This window comes from Podarcis bocagei, assembly GCF_964188305.1.
Source record: "Podarcis bocagei genome assembly, chromosome: 12".
Taxonomy (NCBI): domain Eukaryota; kingdom Metazoa; phylum Chordata; class Lepidosauria; order Squamata; family Lacertidae; genus Podarcis; species Podarcis bocagei.
In genome coordinates this window covers 54,915,913-54,936,374 of record NC_138137.1, presented here as the reverse complement: position 1 = coordinate 54,936,374, position 20,462 = coordinate 54,915,913, and the positions used below count along the sequence as shown (strand labels likewise).

Below are 20,462 nucleotides of genomic sequence, written 5' to 3'. Positions count from 1 at the left end.
AACCACAAAGCATCACAGCTTGGAAGGATGAAGGTACAAAGATGCAGCACAGCTCCAAATAAAGTATTGACTCGTACAAAAAAATTACAAATTTACAAATAATAAAGATATACAAAAATGAAAGCATTGTCCACTTGTGAGTTCCATCATTACTGAGAATAAAGGTTCAGTATAGTCTTAAAAAGCAATGACAAACCTAGACAGCATCTTAAAAAGCAGAGACATCACCTTGCCGACAAAGGTCCGTATAGTAAAAGCTATGGTTTTCACAGTAGTGATGTATGGAAGTGAGAGCTGGACCATAAAGAAGGCTGATCGCCAAAGAATTGATGCTTTTGAATTCTGGTGCTGGAGGAGACTCTTGAGAGTCCCATGGACTGCAAGAAGATCAAACCTATCCATTCTGAAGGAAATCAGCCCTGAGTGCTCACTGGAAGGACATATCCTGAAGCTGAGGCTCCAATACTTTGGCCACCTCATGAGAAGAGAAGACTCCCTGGAAAAGATCCTGATGCTGGGAAAGATGGAGGGCACAAGGAGAAGGGGACGGCAGAGGACGAGATGGTGGGACAGTGTTCTTGAAGCTACCAGCATGAGTTTGACCAAACTGCGGGAGGCAGTGGAAGACAGGAGGGCCTGGCGTGCTCTGGTCCGTGGGGTCAAGAAGAGTTGGACACGACTAAACGACTGAACAACAAAACAACAACAACAAAAACTGAAACTATCAACAGAACTGTGCCAAACAACCTTACATTTTCAGAGCGAAATATCCTCTTGAATTATATACCCAGCACATGGAACCTTACAAAAGGACCACACGAGTGGGTTCTCTGTGCCCTCACCACAGCAAAAAGACTGATACTGATGAACTGGGAAAATAAAAACACGACTCCCTTCTACGATTGGTTTGTAGGCTGATAGAAACTCACAATATAGGAACAACTTGCATATAAACGCAGACTTGCCGTGGACAAATTCAATGATATTTGGAATCCATTCTTACAAATACTGTAATAGGTTAAGATCTGCTGAAGTACAATAACAACTTTGTAAAGTGCAGTGGTACCTCGGTTTATGAACTTAATCCATTCTGGAAGTCCGTTCTTACACCGAAAACATTCTTAAACCGAGGAGCGCTTTCCCTAATGAGGCCTCCTGCTGCCGGTGCCTTTCTACCGTTCAGATTCCATTCTTAGACTGAGGTAAAGTTCGCAAGCCAGGACAATATGTCTGGTTTTGCAGAGTTTGTAAACAGAAATGTTCGTAATCAGGGCTGTTCTTAAACCGGGGTACCATTGTACAGTGGTGCCTCGCAAGACGAAAAGAATCTGTTCTGTGATTCTCTTCGTCTAGCAGGTTTTTTCGTCTTGCGAAGCAAGCCCATTGAAGGATTAGCGGATTAGTGCTATTAGCGGCTTTTAGAGGCTTTTAGCGGCTTATCTGCTGATCGGATCAGCTGATAAGCGGCTTAGGGGCTTAGAAAAAGGGGGGAGGGAAAAAAAAACAGCAGGAACTCGCAAGACATTGTCGTCTTGCGAAGCAAGCCCATAGGAGATTTGTTTTGTGAAGCACCTCCAAAACGGAAAACTCTTTCGTCTAGCGAGTTTTCCGTCTTGCGAGGCATTCGTCTTGCGGGGCACCGCTGTATACAGTTTTGGGTTATCCCCCCCTTTACTTTCCCTTCTACACGGGTGCTGTTTCCCTTTTCCTCTCTTTTATTTACATCTCATCATGTGTAAAGGTAAAGGGACCCCTGACTGTTAGGTCCAGTTGTGGATGACTCTGGTGTTGCGGCGCTCATCTCGTTTATTGGCCGAGGGAGCCGGCGTACAGCACCATATAGGCCAATGAAAAAAACCATACGATTTAGAGAACGGAAGGGAGAGAACAATCCGGCGAAGTGTGGGAATGTTGAAGAGTGTGTGTTCCTTGTAGGAGAGGCCAAGCTGGGACAGACAGGAACAGAGCAGGAGGAGCAAACAGTCGCTCACACATTGTGGATGTACAAGGGAGAACTTCCTGTCTTCCATGAATGGCGTAGGAGATACTGGTGGGCACAGAGATATCTGCGGGTGCCAAACTGACAATCCCTGGTATATAGGTTTCTGAAGCAGGCTGCCCTTTTCTGCAACCCTGCAAAGCTTCACATCCGTTTGTCTTGAGAGACAACGGAGGAGTGCCCCTTGGAGGTGAAGTCAAACTGCCGGAAGGTTGCAGCGCCTGCTCTGGCTGCAGAGAGCGATACAGGAGAGACATGTTTTGTTGCAGCTAGGGCAGAGGAAGGCATCTGGCTGTGCTGCTGAAAATGCACTATGACATTTCTTCTCTCTTCCTCTCACTGTTACAGATGCACAACCTGATTTTCTGTCTCCATGCACTGTGGTAAAGGCAAAGGTAAAGGGACCCCTGACCATTAGGTCCAGTCATGACTGACTCTGGGGTTGCGGTGCTCATCTCACTTTATTGGCCGAGGGAGCTGGCGTACAGCTTCCGGGTCATGTGATCAGGATGACTAAGCCGCTTCTGGCAAACCAGAGCAGCGCACGGAAACACCGTTTACCTTCCCGCTGGAGCGGTACCTATTTATCTACTTGCACTTTGACGTGCTTTCGAACTGCTAGGTTGGCAGGAGCAGAGACCGAGCAACGGGAGCTCACCCCGTTGCGGGGATTCGAACCGCCGACCTTCTGATCAGCAAGCCCTAGGCTCAGTGGTTTAACCCAAAGTGCCACCCGTGTCCCTTATGCACCATGGTAATCATTTGTAATATTATCTGCAAAGCCATTTGTATTATTTATCTGCCCTTTTATGAGCTAAATTTGCAACCCGCCTTTCTGTCCAAAGACGCTCCCAAATGCCAAAGTTTGCAAACGCGACCAAACTTTCTGCGCAGCCCAGGCGTATTTCTTAATTCTTAATAACGTTGAATCCCCAGAAACTCCCGCTGGGTTATACGAACTGCCCACATTTTGACAGCACCGTAATAAGTACTCAGCCGTGCTGTGCTTTGTTTCTCTAAGTGCTTGGCGCATTAGCTCTGCTGCGTGGGTTTGGCTATCAATAGGCAACTCGCCTAAATGCAATTCCTGCCTCTTCTTGAAGCTCATCCTCTCCGTGATGCTTTTGTTCTCCTGTTTCTTACACTTGACTGAAGTGCCCTCCCATTGACAAAAGTTTCGCGCCCCTTCCACTCACATCGATGGGAGATTTGAAACAGATTCTGCTTCCTTTCGGAATTTGTCTGCCTTTCTTACCTAGGGCTTTGTTGGAACCCCAGAATCTTCCCATACCCCAAACTCTGGAATGCCATGAAGGAATAACCATGGGAATGCTTGGAACATGCGCAGAGCAGATGTGGTTCGACTGGTGGCGCAGAGCTGCAGTACTAGCTTCCCACCAGCAGGGGCACTGGTGCTTATTGGGAGGAAGAGGGGAAAGGTGGTCAGCATCACTGTCTCCAGTTGTGGAGCTTCTCTTCTCTCCCTGTCAATCACTCGTAGCCAAGTAAGATCATCTTCCATGAATATGGTCTTAACAGTGAGTCCTTAAGGGACTGTGGAGGCCAATTCTGGATCCACACACCCTTCCACAGTGGGGACATAGGTTTCCAGGCGGGAGCTGATCACAGTGAGGGTTTGCCAAACATGCCTTTCTCTTAGCTCCTTTCTCCCTTTCGTCCTGAGTTAGTGCTTCTTCGAAGTCCATGAAGCCTTTGCTAGAGGCTATTCTCCAACTGGAGCACTCACAGACCATTGTTTTCTAATTACCCGTGCATATCCTGCATTTTTAAAGATTTGCCTTGAGAGCATCTTTAAGCCTCTTTTGTTGACAACTGGTATTTTGCTTTCCATTCTTAAGTTGGGAATAGAGTACAGTGGTGATAATAATAATAATTTATTATTTGTACCCCGCCCATCTGGCTGGGTTTCCCCAGCCACTCTGGGCGGCTTCCATTGAAACAAAAAAACACTAAAATATCATACATTAAAAACTTCCCTGAACAAGGCTGCCTTAAGATGTCTTCTGAATGTCAGGTAGTTGTTTATCGTTTTGACATCTGATGGGAGGGCGTTCCACAGGGCGGGCGCCACTACCGAAAAGGCCCTCTGCCTGGTTCCCTGTAGCTTTGCTTCTCGCACCTCGGGTTAAGTACTTAATTCGTTCTGGAGGTCTGTTCTTAACCTGAAACTGTTCTTAACCTGAAGCACCACTTTAGCTAATGGGGCCTCCCGCTACCACCGTGCCGCCGGAGCACGATTTCTGTTCTCACCCTGAAGCAAAGTTCTGAGCCCGAGGTACTATTTCTGGGTTAGTGAAGTCTGTAACCTGAAGCGTATGTAACCCGAGATACCACTGTAGTTGCTTTGGAAGACCATAATCAGGCATCCAAACAACATGACCAGTCCAACAAAGTTGATGTTGAAGAATCATTGCTTTGGCACTGGTGATCTTTGCTTCTTCCAGTACACTGACATCAGTTTGCCTTTCTTCACATTAAGCTGGTGCTTAATAGATTTTACATGGGGTTACGAAGAGTCAGACACAACTAAACAACTAAACAACAACAATAGTTTTACTTCTATCACTTGTTTCATTTTTTTTAGAAATAATGGTTTCTCCCCTCTCCCCATGTTTTTAGTGGTTCTTATTTTTATTTGTAAACTGCCTGGAGCTCCATCAGGGGGTAAGGCAGGTTATAAATTGTAATGGGAATTAGGGTTGCTTGTGCATAAACTGCAAACTGCTCCAAGCTGGTTGTATAGCTAAACCTTTCCCTGGTTTGACAGCCCTTACAACGCGACTGTCTTAGTCACTGGCAGTATCCGTCAGTGGGCGTCTCCTAAACTTCCTCCAACATAGAAATTCCTTGACTCCAAGTCTCCTCCTAGATTCTCTGCGCAGAAGCCTTCTGCGCAGCGTGGGCGTGCCAAGCGGAGGTCCTGTGCTCTCTCCGCTGATTTCACTGGAAGAGTCTCGGAGCCTTCCCTCCGCAGTACTCTCAGCCTCCCCTTTCTCCCTGGTGTCCCCTGGATTTCCTTCCCCAGCGGAAGCTCTCTCTCTCTCTCTCTCTCTCTCTCTCTCTCTCTCTCTCTCTCCTTGCTAGTTCCCTCCCCTGCATAACTGGAGCGTCTTGCCTCTCCTCTTGCCTCTGATGGCAGTTCCCTGACATAAATCATAGAATCTTAGAGTTGGAAGGGACCCCATGAGTCATCTAGTCCAACCGTCTGCAATGCAGGAATCTCAGCTAGAGCATCCATAACAGTTGGCCTTCAAAACCTTCAAGAAAGGTGAGTCTACCACCTCTCGTGGGAGTCTGTTCCACTGCTGAACACCTCTGACTGTCAGAAAGCTTTTCCAAATGTTAAGTCAGCACCTCCTTTCTTGTAACTTGAAGCCATTGGTTCGAGTCCTACCCTCAAGAGCAGGAGAAAACAAGCATGCTCCATGTGACAGCCCTTAAGATATCTGAAGATGGCTACCATTATCTCCTCTCAGTCTCCTCTTTTCCAGGCTAAACATACACAGCTCCTTCAAGGCTTAGTTTCCAGACCCTTGATCATCTTGGTTGCCTTCCTCTGCACACATTCCAGCTTGTCAACATCCTTCTTAAATTGTGGTGCCCAGAATTGGACACAGTATTCCAAGTGTGGTCTGACTAAGGCAGAATAGAGTGGGACTAAAACTTCCTTGACAAACCTATACAGCATCTTAAAAAGCAGAGACATCCCCTTGCCAACAAAGGCCCAAGAAGTTAAAGCTATGGTTTTCCTAGTAGTAATGTATGGAAATGAGAGCTGGACCATAAAGAAAGCTGATCGCCGAAGAATGGATGTTTTTGAATTCTGGTGCTGGAGGAGACTCTTGAGAGTCTCATGGACTGCAAGATGTTCAAACCTATCCATTCTGAAGGAAATCAGCCCTGAGTGCACACTGGAAGGACAGATCCTGAAGCTGAGGTTCCAATACTTTGGCCACCTCATGAGAAGAGTAGACTCTCTGGAAAAGACCCTGATGTTGGGAAAGATGGAGGGCACAAGGAGAAGGGGATGACAGAGGACTAGATGGTTGGACAGTGTTCTCGAAGCTACCAGCATGAGTTTGACCAAGCTGCAGAAGGCAGTGGAAGACAGGAGTGCCTGGCGTGCTCTGGTCCATGGGGTCACGAAGAGTCGGACACGACTAAACAACTAAATTACAACAACAAATAACTTCCCTTGATCTGGACACTAAACTTCTGTTGATGAAGCCTAGAATAATGTTAGCTTTTTTTGCTGCTGCTCCACACTGTTGACATGTACTACTAGCAAGCCAGGTGTCCCCAATCCTATATTTATGCATCTGGTTCTTCCTGCGTAAGTGCAGAACCTTACATTTGTCCCTATTGAAATTCATTTTGTTAGCTTGTGCCCAGTTTTCCAATCCGTTAAGGTCGTTTCGAATTCTGATTCTGTCATCTGCAGCATTAGCTACCCTCCCCAGTTTGGTGTCATCTGCAAATTTGATGACTAGGAGCCGCTGACAGCTGCCTCCTTCACGAACTTGTCCAATTCTCTTTTAAAGCCATCCAAGCTGGTGGCCAACGCTGCCTCTTGTAGCAGGGAGTTCCATACTCTATGCGTTGCATGCTTTCTTTTATCGGTCATGAATCTTCCAACATAGCCTCCACCCGGAAATTCAAGAAGCATTATCAGAGATCAAGGAGATATTCCAACACTCAAGGAAGCCATGAAGGAAGCCATGAAGGTGTGGCTCAGGAAGTATGTGGCCTGGAGAAAGTCCCAAGGGCCAAATACAAGTGGCCTGGAGGGCCACATCTGAGCACCAGACTTGAGTTTCATTAACCCTGTTGTGAAGGAATGACTGAGTACAGTTCATTTTGCCTGACACCGCAGCCGAATGGGATGAAAATGACTTTCATATTTGAAAAGCAATTGCGATGACCAGATTACGTTTGTAGGTTTGCAAGAAGTTTTGTGAGGTAAATGATTTGAATTATTGCAAAAATGGTTAAAGAGGTGGATTGAGAGTTAAGATAATTAAAGGCACTAGGAATTTAAGAAATGCAGAAGAAATGATAAAAATGGTGGATCATGAGAGGTGCTGATGGAAGTCCAAAAAGATTGTATAAGATGTGAATCCTGTGGAATGTATAATAATTGGTATGTTGAAATTAATAAAAATTATATATAGAAAAAGAAAAAGAAAAGAAAATGACTTTCATATTCCAAGTGCTCTACTCTCCATGGAATTGTTGGCTTGCTTCACTTGGCGACACTCCGAGTTCCATGTTTACCCAGAATTCCCCTTAAAAATGTAAGCAAGAGTCCAAAATGCATCACTTTTTCTCCCCGGGAACGGCTCGGCGGATGAAGGAGATGGCGGCGAAATTGTAAGGGACTGTTTATGTTTGCTGCCTCGTTTCTGGGAGGTGGGATGATTGATTCTGCCGGGGCAAAAAGCAGAAAAGAGAACAAAATGATCCGGGAGAGAGAAGGGGGAAAAAAAACCCTCTCCTGTACGTGGTCCAACACAGAAATGGAGCTAAAGAGACAGCAATCAATTTCAGAATAAATGTTCCTAGCCAAGAAACAAGACCAAAACCCCGATTTGGTCGAAAAAATAAAAACAAAAAGTCTCTGCTTGGCATGTCACATTTTTTTCCATGGAAAAGAATTAACGCTAGAGAGTGTTTTGGTAATATGAAGACAGGAATCTGTCTTATACTGAGCCAAATGGTTAGATCACTGGTCCATCAAGATCAAGACCAGGCATGTCCAAAGTCTGTTTCGGGGGCCTAATCTGTTTATCTCCTGGGGTAAAATCCTAAAAAAAGCTCAACAACTTCAATCCTAAAAATCCTTAATCACTTAATCAAATCTGGCCCTGTTTGAAAAAAGTTTGAGCACTCCTGATCTAGATCAGCCTTATCTGCTCTTTTTGGCTCTCCAGAGCTTCACCAGATGTTTTCCACCACCTGTTATCTGATCCCATTTTAACTGGAGATGTCAGGGACCCTCTGCAAGTAGTCCTCTCTGTCACTAAGCTCAGGGGTAGTTTTTGTGCTGCCCTCTGGACAGACTCCCAACTCCCATCATCCCCAGCTGGAATGGCCAATGATCAGGGGAGATGGGACCCTCCAAGTTAGACTACTGCAATGCATTGCACGTGGGGCTACCTTTGAAGACTGTTGGAAACTATAGCCGGTGTGTAACATGTTGGCTATGAAAAGAAAGCATGAACAGATCACCTGGATCATATAAACTGACCTGAATGCATTGCCCGCCAAGTAGTTTCTGGACACAATTCAAAATGCTGGTTTTGACCTTTAAAGTCAAATACTGTTTGGACCTTAAAGGACTGCCTTTCCAGCGGGAGGTCCCATTAGCTAAAGTGGTACCTCAGGTTAAGAATAGTTTCAGGTTAAGAACAGACCTCCAGAACAAATTAAGTTCTTAACCCAAGGTACCACTGCATATGATGATGGGGTGAGACCCTTACACACACACACACACACACACACACACACACACACACACACACAGAGAGAGAGAGAAATATATATACTGAGACATAATACTGGAAGCCTCTAGCTTGCCACAAGAGGAAAGCCATGCCATAAGAGGAAGCTCAATAGGAGAACTTGATCTGAAGAGGAAGCTGTGGGAGTAAACTTGCTGGTTCCTGTTAGCGCTACTTAGAGAGGGTTTCCAGGGTGAAAAGGCATCTCATTCAATTTCTGGGTGTAGAAACATAGCCTGGAGTCAATGTGTGGGGGTTTTTTTGTTGGGGGGGGGGGAATGACACTATCTGAAGTGAGCGGACTGCCCTGTCTGCAAAAAGAGCATACAGCAAGTGCAAAATGATTTACTGGAATTGGGTTTGGCAGCCAGAAATGGTAAAAAACGGTAGGAATCCTGGTGCCTTGGAGAATGGAAAACAGAAAGAAAGAAAAGCCTGGAAAGCTGAGCTGGTGATGTGGACAAGATGTCAGCTGCAGTGAGGGGGAAGACAAACAGCTCAGTTACATGATTCAGCTAAGGCTGATCTTTCTCAATTCTGCCCTGGCCCCTGCATTTATCCTGGCTAGCTAAAGAGAACCACATGCTTGCAGTCAGCCTGTTAAAGGTAAAGGGACCCCTGTTGGTTACGGCCCTATCCCCTGAATTTCAGCCCACAAGGCAGCCCCCAAAAGGGCTTTATTAACTAAAAAAGGCAAAGGTAAAGGGACCCCTGACCATTAGGTCCAGTCGTGACCGACTCTGGGGTTGCGGCGCTCATCTCACTTTATTGGCCGAGGGAGCCGGTGTACAGCTTCCGGGTCATGTGGCGAGCATGACTAAGCCGCTTCTGGCGAACCAGAGCAGTGCACGGAAACGCCGTTTACCTTCCCACTGGAGTGGTACCTATTTATCTACTTGCACTTTGACATGCTTTAGAACTGCTAGGTGGGCAGGAGCAGGGACTGAGCAACGGGAGCTCACCCCGTTGCGGGGATTCAAACCGCCGACCTTCTGATCGGCAAGTCCTAGGCTCTGTGGTTTAACCCACAGTGCCACCCGTGTCCCTAGTCAGGCTGTTAGAGGGGACCAAACTCCTTCAAGCAAGGCTTTGGGAGAGTTGCCATTTAATGCCATGCACAGTTGGGCCTAGAACTTTAAGCTTGCATCCTAGCTAAACGTCTTTGCACCGGTTCCCTCTTTGGGCACAAAATGGAACAGGGTTGTGCAGTGTCTGTCTGTGCGATTGACAGGACGTTCGAAGCCTCTGGATTGGCCAGGCCTGCTATCCATTCCAGGACCTGTCCTTGTGTGGTCAATCAAGAAGCATCTCATTCCTGCAGCACTTCAGTGACTCCAGATCCAGCAGTACAGAGCCAGAGACCTGGGTCTGAAAAACACCCTTTTAACAACTAGATTTGGAGATAGCTGCCCACACCCCAAGGCTTGCCCTGACAGCAACAACCAACTGGCAACACAGGGGCCAGCAATAGCTCAGCTGGTTAGAGCAGGCTTCTTCAACCTTGGCCCTCCAGATGTTTTTGGCCTACAACTCCCATGTTCCCTAGCTAGCAGGACCAGTGGTCAGGGATGCTGGGAATTGTAGTCTCAAAACATCTGGAGGGCCGAGGTTGAGGAAGCCTGGGTTAGAGCATGGTGCTGATAACGCCAAGATTGCAGGTTTGAACCCCCTTTTGGGACAGATGCATATTCCTGCAATGATCGTCAGGGTCCCTTCCAACTCTACCATTCTAGAGTATACCTGAAGGAGTGTCTCCACCCCCATTGTTCTGCCCGGACACTGAGGTCCAGCTCCGAAGGCCTTCTGGTGGTTCCCTCCCTGCGAGAAGTGATGTTACAGGGAACCAGGCAGAGGGCCTTTTTGGTGTTGGCACCCGCCCTGTGGAACTCCCTCCCATTAGATGTCAAGGAAATAAACAACTATCTGACTTTTAGAAGACATCTGAAGACATCTGAAGGCAGCCCTGTTTAGGGAAGTTTTTAATGTTTGATGTTTTATTGTAGGCTTCCTCAACCTCGGCCCTCCAGATGTTTCGAGACTACAATTCCCATCATCCCTGACCACTGGTCCTGCTAGCTAGGGATCATAGGAGTTGTAGGCCAAAAACATCTGGAGGGCCGAGGCTGAGGAAGCCTGCTTTATTGTGTTTTTTATATCCTATTGGAAGCCGCCCAGAGTGGCTGGGGAGACCTGGCCAGATGGGCGGGGTATAAGTAATAAATGGTGATGATACTGGTACTATGATCTGATCACTGCCAACCCTACCAAATATCATCAGAGGTAGAGTTAAAAAATGCCACTGTTTTATGGTGACATTTCAAAAGTCTGCAGGAGACAGATGTGATAACTGCAGTGAGTAAACTCTTGGGGAAATTTGAACCGTTTAGTGAATCAGCTGTTCAGGGCGAGTGTTTCGCAATCAACAGATCTATTTCTTCTGCCCTTGCCTCGCTGCGTTCAGTGACTGCCACAGAACAAGGGGCTGTCATGAAATCTGAGATTTAGAATTGGACGGGCTCTTTACAACCAGCCCTGGCAAAAGTTTGAGTGGAGGTGACAGGGAGCAGGGGATGAGCTTTCTGGAGCTCAGCCCATCTCCAGTGAAGGCGTTTTGACAGATCCGATCCTGCCTATCAAATTAGCTGCGCTTGCCAAAAAAGCTCTTAAGTCAGGGGACCTCAGAACAAAAATAACATTTTTTAAAAATCACCGTTTCATTTACAGGGTTCCTGACATGATGGAGGCACGACTGGGAGAGATGTGCTCAAAATAACTCCTGGCATGGTGTCAAGAAAATAAAAATAAAAGGAAAAGACAATGGCAAAGGTCTCCTGAGGAATATCTTGACTGGCCGGGCAGCACGAGCCAATCAATGGGCATCTAATTAGAAGCAAGTCCCACTGGAATCAGTAAGTACTAAATACAGTGGTACCTTGGTTCTCGAACGTCTCTGTTGATGAATGTTTTGGAACCCAAATGCTGAAAACCCAAAGTCAATGCTTCTGTTTTCGAACGTGCCTTGGAAGGTCGAATGGCTTCTGCTGCTTGTTTTTCAATTTTCTCAACTGAATTTGTAGGCAGCCCTTTGCGCCTCGGTTTTCGAACGTTTCGGAACTCAAACGGTCTTCCGGAACGGGTTACATTCGAGAACCGAGGTACCACTGTACCTGGTGCATTTAAGATGGCAGGTTCAAACATAATGCTGGAGGTTGGGGCCACTCAATGAAACTTGAGTGTTGGGAGATTGAGGAAGGCAAAGGGCATAGTTTAACTAGGTACTCTTCATACAGTGCCTAGTTAACTATGGAACTCGCTGAACAGTGGTGTGTGGTTCGTAAGCTAGGGGGACTAGGGTAGTCTCCTAAAGGGTCCAAGAGCCCTTCTGCCATCTTCCCAAAGCTTGTTCGGATTTGGGCGGGAGACCTCAGGGCTCCAGCATCCAGCTTGTGCCCAGCTTGCAACTCACCCGTGCAACTTTGGGACGTCGCAATGTCATGTGCGCAATGTCAGCCCCACCCCCTGCAGTTGACCTTGCAAGCTGGCAGCTCTGGCCCTAACGGTTCCCCTACAAAATAATTCACCGCACGCCACTGTCGCTGAACTTATTGTCATAGATCTAAGGTAGCAGAGTCTGTTCGTGAGTGGTAGAAAGCAATAAACGGTAGTATTTAGCTAATGTTTGGGATATGAAGGGAAAATACAAGCTGCAGAACTGGGCCAGACAGGAAATTCCTTGGTTTTGTTTATGCAAACCAGTCTGGCTCTGTTAGCTAAGTGCAGAGCCATGAAGAAGAAGAAGAAGAAGAAGAAGAAGAAGAAGAAGAAGAAGAAGAAGAGGAGGAGGAGGAGGAGGAGGAGGAGGAGGAGTTTGGATTTGATATCCCGCTTTATCACTACCCTAAGGAGTCTCAAAGCGCTAACATTCTCCTTTCCCTTCCTCCCCTACAACAAACACTCTGTGAGGTGAGTGGGGCTGAGAGACTTCAAAGAAGTGTGACTGGCCCAAGGTCACCCAGCAGCTGCATGTGGAGGAGCGGAGACGCGAACCTGGTTCACCAGATTACAAGTCCACCGTTCTTAACCACTACACCACACTGGCTCTCCTGACTGACTGCTGCTTTGGAATCAACCTTGCTGATGCTATGAGAGGGGCAAAGACAGACTCTCTTGGGATATAATGTTTTGCACCCCCCTCCTTTGAAGACTTTAGGTGTAATCCCCAAGGATGGGGAGCTGACTTCAGGCACCAGGCCCATTGGCAGGCCAACTCTGCATTGCACAAATGCCTGCAAACACGACATGAAGGCTGCGAACATCAACCTCTCCGTGCCTATGGCTGTCCTGTGGGAGGCAGTTCCATAGTTTAACAATGCACTGTGTGAAGAATCATTTCCTTTTATAATAATAGTTTATAATAATAATAATTTATTATTATTCTGGTGCTAGGTGAGAAGGAGTAAAACCTTTCTCTTCCCTCTTTTTCCCCATAATGGGGAAAAAGAAACTGTGTGGGCGTCTTGGGATGACAAGATGTCTGCCATCAGACTTGGCGCCCGTTTATAAAGTGGTTTATCAAAGCTGTTCGCCTTCGGTCAGAAAGACTCACAGATATAAACCCACAGACAATAGCATTGGAAGACACAAGACCTACCCACCTTGGAAGAATGGCAGATGCAACTAATAGACTATATGGAGATGGCGGAAATGACTGGCAGAATCCGAGACCAGGGAGAAGAGTTGGTGGAAGAAGATTGGAGGAAATTTAAAACTTATTTGCAGAAATATTGTAAAATTTTTGAATGTTGATGACATTGAAATGAACTGCAGGGGTTCTAGCAACAAGGTAAAATGTAAGATTGGATTAACAATAGATAAAGTAATAGGACATGAATTTGCTGAACCAATTCTTAAAAGGGATAAAAAAATGGGGGACGTGAGGAAGTCAGGAAAATAAGTTAACTAAAGAGGAGAAATCAAGAAAGAGGGAATTTTTGTTTTCTTTTATATGTGTTTTTTCTTTTTCTTTTTTGTGTTTAATGTCTGTATTTTTGTATTTTGTAATTTTGTATTTTTTTCGTTTTTGTATCTTTCTAAATTTTTTGATTGATAAAACCCAATAAAATATTATATATATAAAAAAATAAACCCACAGACAAAACCATCTTCTCTGAATTGGGAAAGCCACTTACCTGCAGTCCTTGAAAAGAAGGTGAAGTAGGCAGGGCAGGGCAGGACTTTGACTTCGCCCAGACTTCCTGCAGGCCAGCAAGTAAGGTTATCCCACATACTCCCGCAGCCTAAGAAGAAAGAGAAATGGAAACTTCAATGGAAACAGCAAAACCGAGAGAAGCTTTGCACATTTCATGTGGGGCAGCACTGTATGGTGGGCCACATACATCTAGGGGTCAGCAAACTTTTTCAGCAGGGGGCCAGTCCACTGTCCCTCAGACCTTGTGGGGGGCTGGACAATATTTTGAAGGGAAAAAAATAATGAACGAATTCCTATGCCCCACAAATAACCCAGAGATGCATTTTAAATAAAAGGACACATTCTACTCATGTGAAAACACGCTGATTCCCAGACTGTCAATGGGCTGGATTTAGAAGGCGATTGGGCAGGATCCAGCCTTGGGCCTTAGTTTGCCTACCCATGATCTAGAGCAGGCATGGACAACCTCGGCCCTCCAGATGTTTGGGGACTACGACTCCCATCATCCCTAGCTAGCAGGACCAGTGGTAAGGGATGATGGGAATTGTAGTCTCGAAACATCTGGAGGGCCAAGGTTACCTATGCCTGATGTAGAGTCTTCAGTTGCCTGTTCCACATGGTGAAATGGTGGGGTGTGATTTGCACAGGTGAAGCAGCACATGGAAGGAGCAGCGGGTGTGAAAATCAGTCCCCTCCCGTTTTCCAAAAAGTTTTTCTGCTCTGCAAGATGCAGCCCTAGATCTGATGCATGAGGCTAGAACAATGCATTGTGGAGTTTGCCAACTGATGGGGAATTCCTCTTCCCTACAAGCAATAAAAATCTATCCTGCCTCGCAAGGTTGCTGCAGGGTTTAAATGTGAAGAACCTATTTCATTTCATGAGTTCATTTCTTTTATTTATATCCCGCCTTGCCTCCAGGGAGCTCAAGGTGGCGTAAATAGTTCCAACCTTCCACATTTTATCCTCACAACTACCCTGTGAGGTAGATTAGGCAGAGAGTGAGTGACCAGTCCAAGATCACCGGGAGAACTTCATGGCAGAGTGGGGATTCGAACCCTGGTGTCCCAGGTCCTAGTCCGACACTCTTACCACTACACCACACTGGCTGCAATGTATACCACCACCTTGAGCTCATTGGAGAAAAAGGTGAGATAGCAATGCAAATGTTCCTTGCCCTCAACATTTCATCGGCCATGAATGCAGACAATTCCAGGAAGCTATTTTCACTCTGCTCTATGGAAAAAACCACGATGCCTTGGTGGAATGGTATTACTGTACAACAATCCCACACAACGTCTGAGCTAAAGAAATGTGAGCTACTCTGTGGCACCAGCATTTTGGCATTCCTCTGCCAGAGGGATCCAATGCGCCCTAAATAAATTTTGTTTGGCTTTTTATTCATTTTTTATCTCCTCTTGTTTTGCTCTCTAGAAAGTGTATTGATGCTATGTGAAAAGGGATATGTCGTATTTTCATCAGGCAAAGCTGCTTTAGGGAGGGGCAAGTCCAGCTGGGCATTTTTGTTAAAACCCCAAGGGATGGAGTGAGTCAGGATACTGAAAGGCAAAAGACAGAGCAGAGCAAAACTGATTCTGATTGAGAGTTAAAACTTCATTTGTACAGCAGGGTATTCTGCTAATTTAACTGATATGATGATACTCAGCAACTGCAAGCCTTTGGGAACATTTGGATTTTTGAGTGAGTGTTGAAGAAGAGGAGGAGGAGGAGGAGGAGGAGGAGGAAGAAGAAGAAGAAGAAGAAGAAGAAGAAGAAGAAGAAGAAGAAGAAGAAGAAGAAGAAGAGTTTGGATTTGATATCCCACTTTATCGCTACCCTAAGGAGTCTCAAAGCGGCTCACAATCTCCTTTCCCTTTCTCCCCCACAACAAACACTCTGTGAGGTGAGTGAGGCTGAGAGACTTCAGAGAAGTGTGACTAGCCCAAGGTCACCCAGCAGCTGCATGTGGAAGAGCAGGGAATCGAACCCTGTTCACCAGATTACGAGTCCACCGCACTTAAACACTACACCACACTGGATTCACACACTGGCTCCACACACCCTTTTTATCCCCCTCCCTGGATCACCATTACCCACGCTGAAACAGAAAGGAAGACAAAACACTTCATTTTTCCAATGGATCCAGCAGAAATCATCATCACCATAATCATCATCATCATATTTATACCCCATCCATCTGGCTGGGTTTCCCCAGCCACTCTGGGCAGCACCTAACAGAATATTAAAAACACAATAGAACATCAAACATTAAAAACTTCCCTAAACAGGGCTGCCTTCAGATGTTTTCTTAAAGTCAGATAGTTGTTTATTTCCTTGACATCTGATGGGAGGGTGATCCACAGAGCGGGCGCCACCACCGAGAAGCCCCTCTGCCTGTTTCCCGTAACCTCACTTGTCACAGAGGGAACCGCCAGAAGGCCCTCGGCGCTGGACCTCAGTGTTCAGGCAGAATAATGGGTGTGGAGACGCTCCTTCAGGTATACTTGGCCTAGGCCATTTAAGGCTTTAAAGGTCAGCACCAACACTTTGAATTGTGCTCGGAAACGTACTGGGAGCCAATGTAGGTCTTTCAGGACTGGTGTTATGTGGTCTCGGTGGCCACTCCCAGTCACCTGTCTAGCTGCCACATTCTGGATTAGTTGGAGTTTCCGAGTCACCTTCAAAGGTAGCCCCACGTGGAGCACATTGCAGTAGTCCAAGCGGGAGATAACTAGAGCATGCACCACTCTGGTGAGACAGTCTGTGGGCAGGTAGGGTCTCAGCTAGCGTACCAGATGGAACTAGATTGGAACCTAGAAAACCACATAGAGCTGAAAGAGGAAGTGGGAAAGAAGGCCAGTCCCCTAACTTCCTCCTTTGGCACTATGTATTTTTCAAGGGGAATTCATCATGCGAAAGGCTGGGCTGGATGAATCCCAAACTGGAATTAAGATTGCCAGAAGAAATATCAACAGTCTCAGATATGCAGATGACACAACCTTGATGGCAGAAAGTGAGGAGGAATTACAGAACCTTTTAATGAGGGTGAAAGAGGAGAGCGCAAAATATGGTCGGAAGCTCAACATCAAAAAAATGAAGATCATGGCCACTGGTCCCATCACCTCCTGGCAAATAGAAGGGGAAGAAGTAGAGGCAGTGAGAGATTTTACCTTCTTGGGCTCCATGATCACTGCAGATGGTGACAGCAGCCACAAAATTAAAAGATGCCTGCTTCTTGGGAGAAAAGCAATGACAAACCTAGACAGCATCTTAAAAAGCAGAGACATCCCCTTTCCCGCAAAGGTCCGTATAGTTCAAGCTATGGTTTTCCCAGTAGTGATGTATGGAAGTGAGAGCTGGACCATAAAGAAGGCTGATCGCCAAAGAATTGATGCTTTTGAATTATGGTGCTGGAGGAGACTCTTGAGAGTCCCATGGACTGCAAGAAGATCAAACCTTTCGATTCTGAAGGAAATCAGCCCTGAGTGCTCACTGGAAGGACAGATCCTGAAGCTGAGGCTCCAATACTTTGGCCACCTCATGAGAAGAGAAGACTCCCTGGAGAAGACCCTGATGTTGGGAAAGATGGAGGGCACAAGGAGAAGGGGATGACAGAGGATGAGATGGTTGGACAGTGTTCTCAAAGCTACGAACATGAGTTTGACCAAACTGCGGGAGGCAGTGGAAGACAGGTGTGCCTGTCATGCTCTGGTCCATGGGGTCACGAAGAGTCGGACATGACTAAATGACTAAACAACAACTTTTCAAGGAAGGAAAAAGGCACCCATCCGTACCACCTCACAACCAAAGAGGGTAACAAGTGGAGGGCCTCTGAGGCTTTGCATGTGCCAGAAGAACTCAAGGACAACTGTCGCACCCATGGGCACCATGCTGACGACTATAGAGACTAGAGGGACCAGCTGGGAGGGCGTGGAATGGACAAGCTGTGTTGGTTATGTTTGGCTTCATGGTGCTGAGCTGATGAGAGTCTATTCCTTGGTTAGGCAGAGCGCTGAATAGTAGTTCAGGGTAACCAGTTGATGTTTTGCCAACAAGAGTCAATGATAGGAAAGAGTCTCCTGGTGACTTTGGGTCTCTTCTGGAGAGTTTGGAATGAGATACCCCACTATAGCTTGGGGAATGTGTTGCCCCTCTAAATTCCGCCTTCTAACATAGGGTATCTGTAGCCGTCCAGCCGCGGCCTAGGACCCACGTACCTATGGGACCGCCTCTCCTGGTATGCCCCACAGAGGACCTTAAGGTCCACAAATGACAACACCTTGGAGGTCCCAAGTCGCAAGGTGGTTAGATTGGTCTCAACTAGGGTCAGGGCCTTTCGAGTACTGACCCCGACTTGGTGGAACACTCTGCCACAAGAGACCAGGGCCCTGAGGGACTTGACATCTTTCCGCAGGGCCTGCAAGACAGAGCTGTTCTGCCTGGCCTTTGGTTTGGACTCAGTCTGACCCTTATGTTTCCCTCCCCTTATGGTTTTGATCTATGGGCTACTATTAAAATGAGGCTGCATTTCAAATTCTATTTTAACCTGTATTTTAAATTGGTTAGCCACCCTGAGCCCGGCTGGCCGGGGAGGGCGGGGTATAAATAAAAATTTATATTATATATTATATATTGCTGAACTGCAACTCCTAGCGTGGCCAGGAGTTTGGGGTGATGGGAGTTGCAGTTTCCCTGCCACTCCCATAAAAGCTAGGAGGCATCCACTGCCAGAGAATTTTTAAATCATTCCTCTTCAACCCGGCATCAAGATGGCCGGTTCAAACCACCAAAGAGCAAGCGGCCCAGCAATTTCTCAAAAGGTATTGTAATGTGTATGGGTTGCTCGTGCGTAAGTTGCCGCCTCTCCAGGCTTTGTTGCCTTGCTAAACCTTTCAGTCTGGGCAGCCCTTCACTTCGTGGCTGCCTCAGTCGCTAGCAGAATCCGCCAATGGGCATTTCTTAAATCTTTTCCAACATAAAATTTGTTTGACACCCAGTCTCCTCCTACTCTCTCTGCGTGGAAGTCTTCTGCGCAGGGTGGGCGTGGGTAGCGAAGGATCCATGCTCTCCCCGCTGGTGTCCGGTGAAGAGTCCTGGAGCCCTCTTGCCGATTCCCCCATCAGCCCCTCTATATCCCTGGTGTTGCGCTGATTTGCTTCCCCATCTGCGGAGCTGCCTCTCTCCCTGCTGGGCCCTTCTCCAGCATCATTTGAGAGCCTTCCCTCCGCCTCTAGCTCCGATGTCAGTTCCCTGACAGGTATTGACACTCGGAAGGCCACACTCCATTTTCTGTCTTTTGACAGAGCTGCACTGCAGAATGAAAATCACACCCAATTGCACTAAGGAACTCCAGAGTCCTTGGATCTCAAGCACAACTTATACATATGCAAGAGTTGAAGCAGCACAAATACTTGAGGGTTATCTTTGCTCCTCGGGCGAGAAAAGTAAACACGGAGTTGAAGATGTGAGTCATTTTCAAAGGAGTATGGGGGTTGGGAGAGGAAGAGACCCACTTTCCCCACTGTGGGAGTATTTTAACTTGGTTCATCTGATAAGCGCAGAGGCGTCTTAATTTCTCCCTGTGTTTCATCTGCCAACAGAAAAAATTAAACGAGGAGCTTACAGTGCAACTGGAAAGCTGCAAGTCTCCGCATGTTAGAGCTTCCCCCGTCCAGCCCCCATTCAGGGAGATGGAAGTGAGGAAAGAAAAACCCAGTGACTTGGAACAGACCCTGGAGATCAAAAGTGGCCATGAAGAGAAATTTTGGGAGACAAAGGTCAAAGAAGGAAGGGGTGCCCACAGCACTCACTCATCCATCAATATGGTTGGTGACGCTGCCATAATCCTTTGCAGGACACATGGAGGACAACCAGAACCCTATCTTCAAGGGCGCCCCATTCGCATGATTTTCCATGCACAGAAGTATCCCTTCAAGGACACCCATCAGGATCGAAAGCCAAACTAATGCCCAGAAGTGCAATTCTAATTTAGTACAGGAGGAAATCTGGAAACCATCATATTTTCAGTTCCACCAACTCTCATATAAGGGCACTGTAGCAACTACTAAGCAAAACTCTCTCAGCTACTTAAGGTTTTTCTCTCCGCAATGGAATAACAGGTAAAGGTAAAGGGACCCCTGACTGTTAGGTCCAGTTACGGATGACTCTGGGGTTGTGGCGCTCATCTCGTTTTATTGGCCGAGGGAGCCAGCATACAGCTTCCGGGTCATGTGGCCAGTATGACTAAGCCGCTTCTGGCAAACCAGAGCAACGCACGGAAATGCTGTTTACTTTCCCACCGGAGCAGTATCTATTTATCTACTTGCACTTCGACGTGCTTTCAAACTGCTAGGTTGGCAGGAGCTGGGACAGAGCAATGGTAACTCAGCCCATTGCGGGGATTTGAACCGCCGACCTTCTGATCGGCAAGCCCTAGGCTCTGTGATTTAACCCACAGCGCCACCCGCGTCCCTAATGGAATAATAGCTGGATGTATAAACTCTGCTGAAAAGACTAGTAACGCCTGTTTTCAAATGCCTGCTATTAACTAGAAAACTTGCGAAGTCTGCCCACGAATGCAATATAGCCAGCCTCTTGCTGTGAACGCTGAGCCTTTAGTCTAGATTTTATCAGCATCTTAATCCCTCGACAGGGATGGAGTGCAAAAAGAAAGGGTGCTGAAGATCTCTTTTAATGGAAGTAGCCCTCTTTTAAAATCAGTATTGTTAGAAAATT

At 46.7% G+C, this 20,462-nt stretch overlaps 2 protein-coding genes and 1 long non-coding RNA gene across 3 annotated transcripts in view; 1 reads left to right on the top strand and 2 right to left on the bottom strand.

The window, feature by feature from the left end:
* LOC308569735 overlaps positions 1 to 20,462 on the top strand; it is a 394,467-nt gene that overhangs the window by 196,197 nt on the left and 177,808 nt on the right. The gene's annotated exons all lie outside the window — the stretch shown is intronic.
* Positions 1 to 20,462, bottom strand: part of ZBTB47 (zinc finger and BTB domain containing 47) — a 416,665-nt gene that overhangs the window by 227,519 nt on the left and 168,684 nt on the right. The gene's annotated exons all lie outside the window — the stretch shown is intronic.
* Positions 1 to 20,462, bottom strand: part of VIPR1 (vasoactive intestinal peptide receptor 1) — a 115,617-nt gene that overhangs the window by 40,426 nt on the left and 54,729 nt on the right. Inside the window, exon 3 of the mRNA XM_081163788.1 lies at positions 13,710 to 13,817. Within this exon, the coding sequence (XP_081019914.1) occupies positions 13,710 to 13,817 (108 nt within the window). The remainder of the gene's footprint in view (positions 1 to 13,709; positions 13,818 to 20,462) is intronic.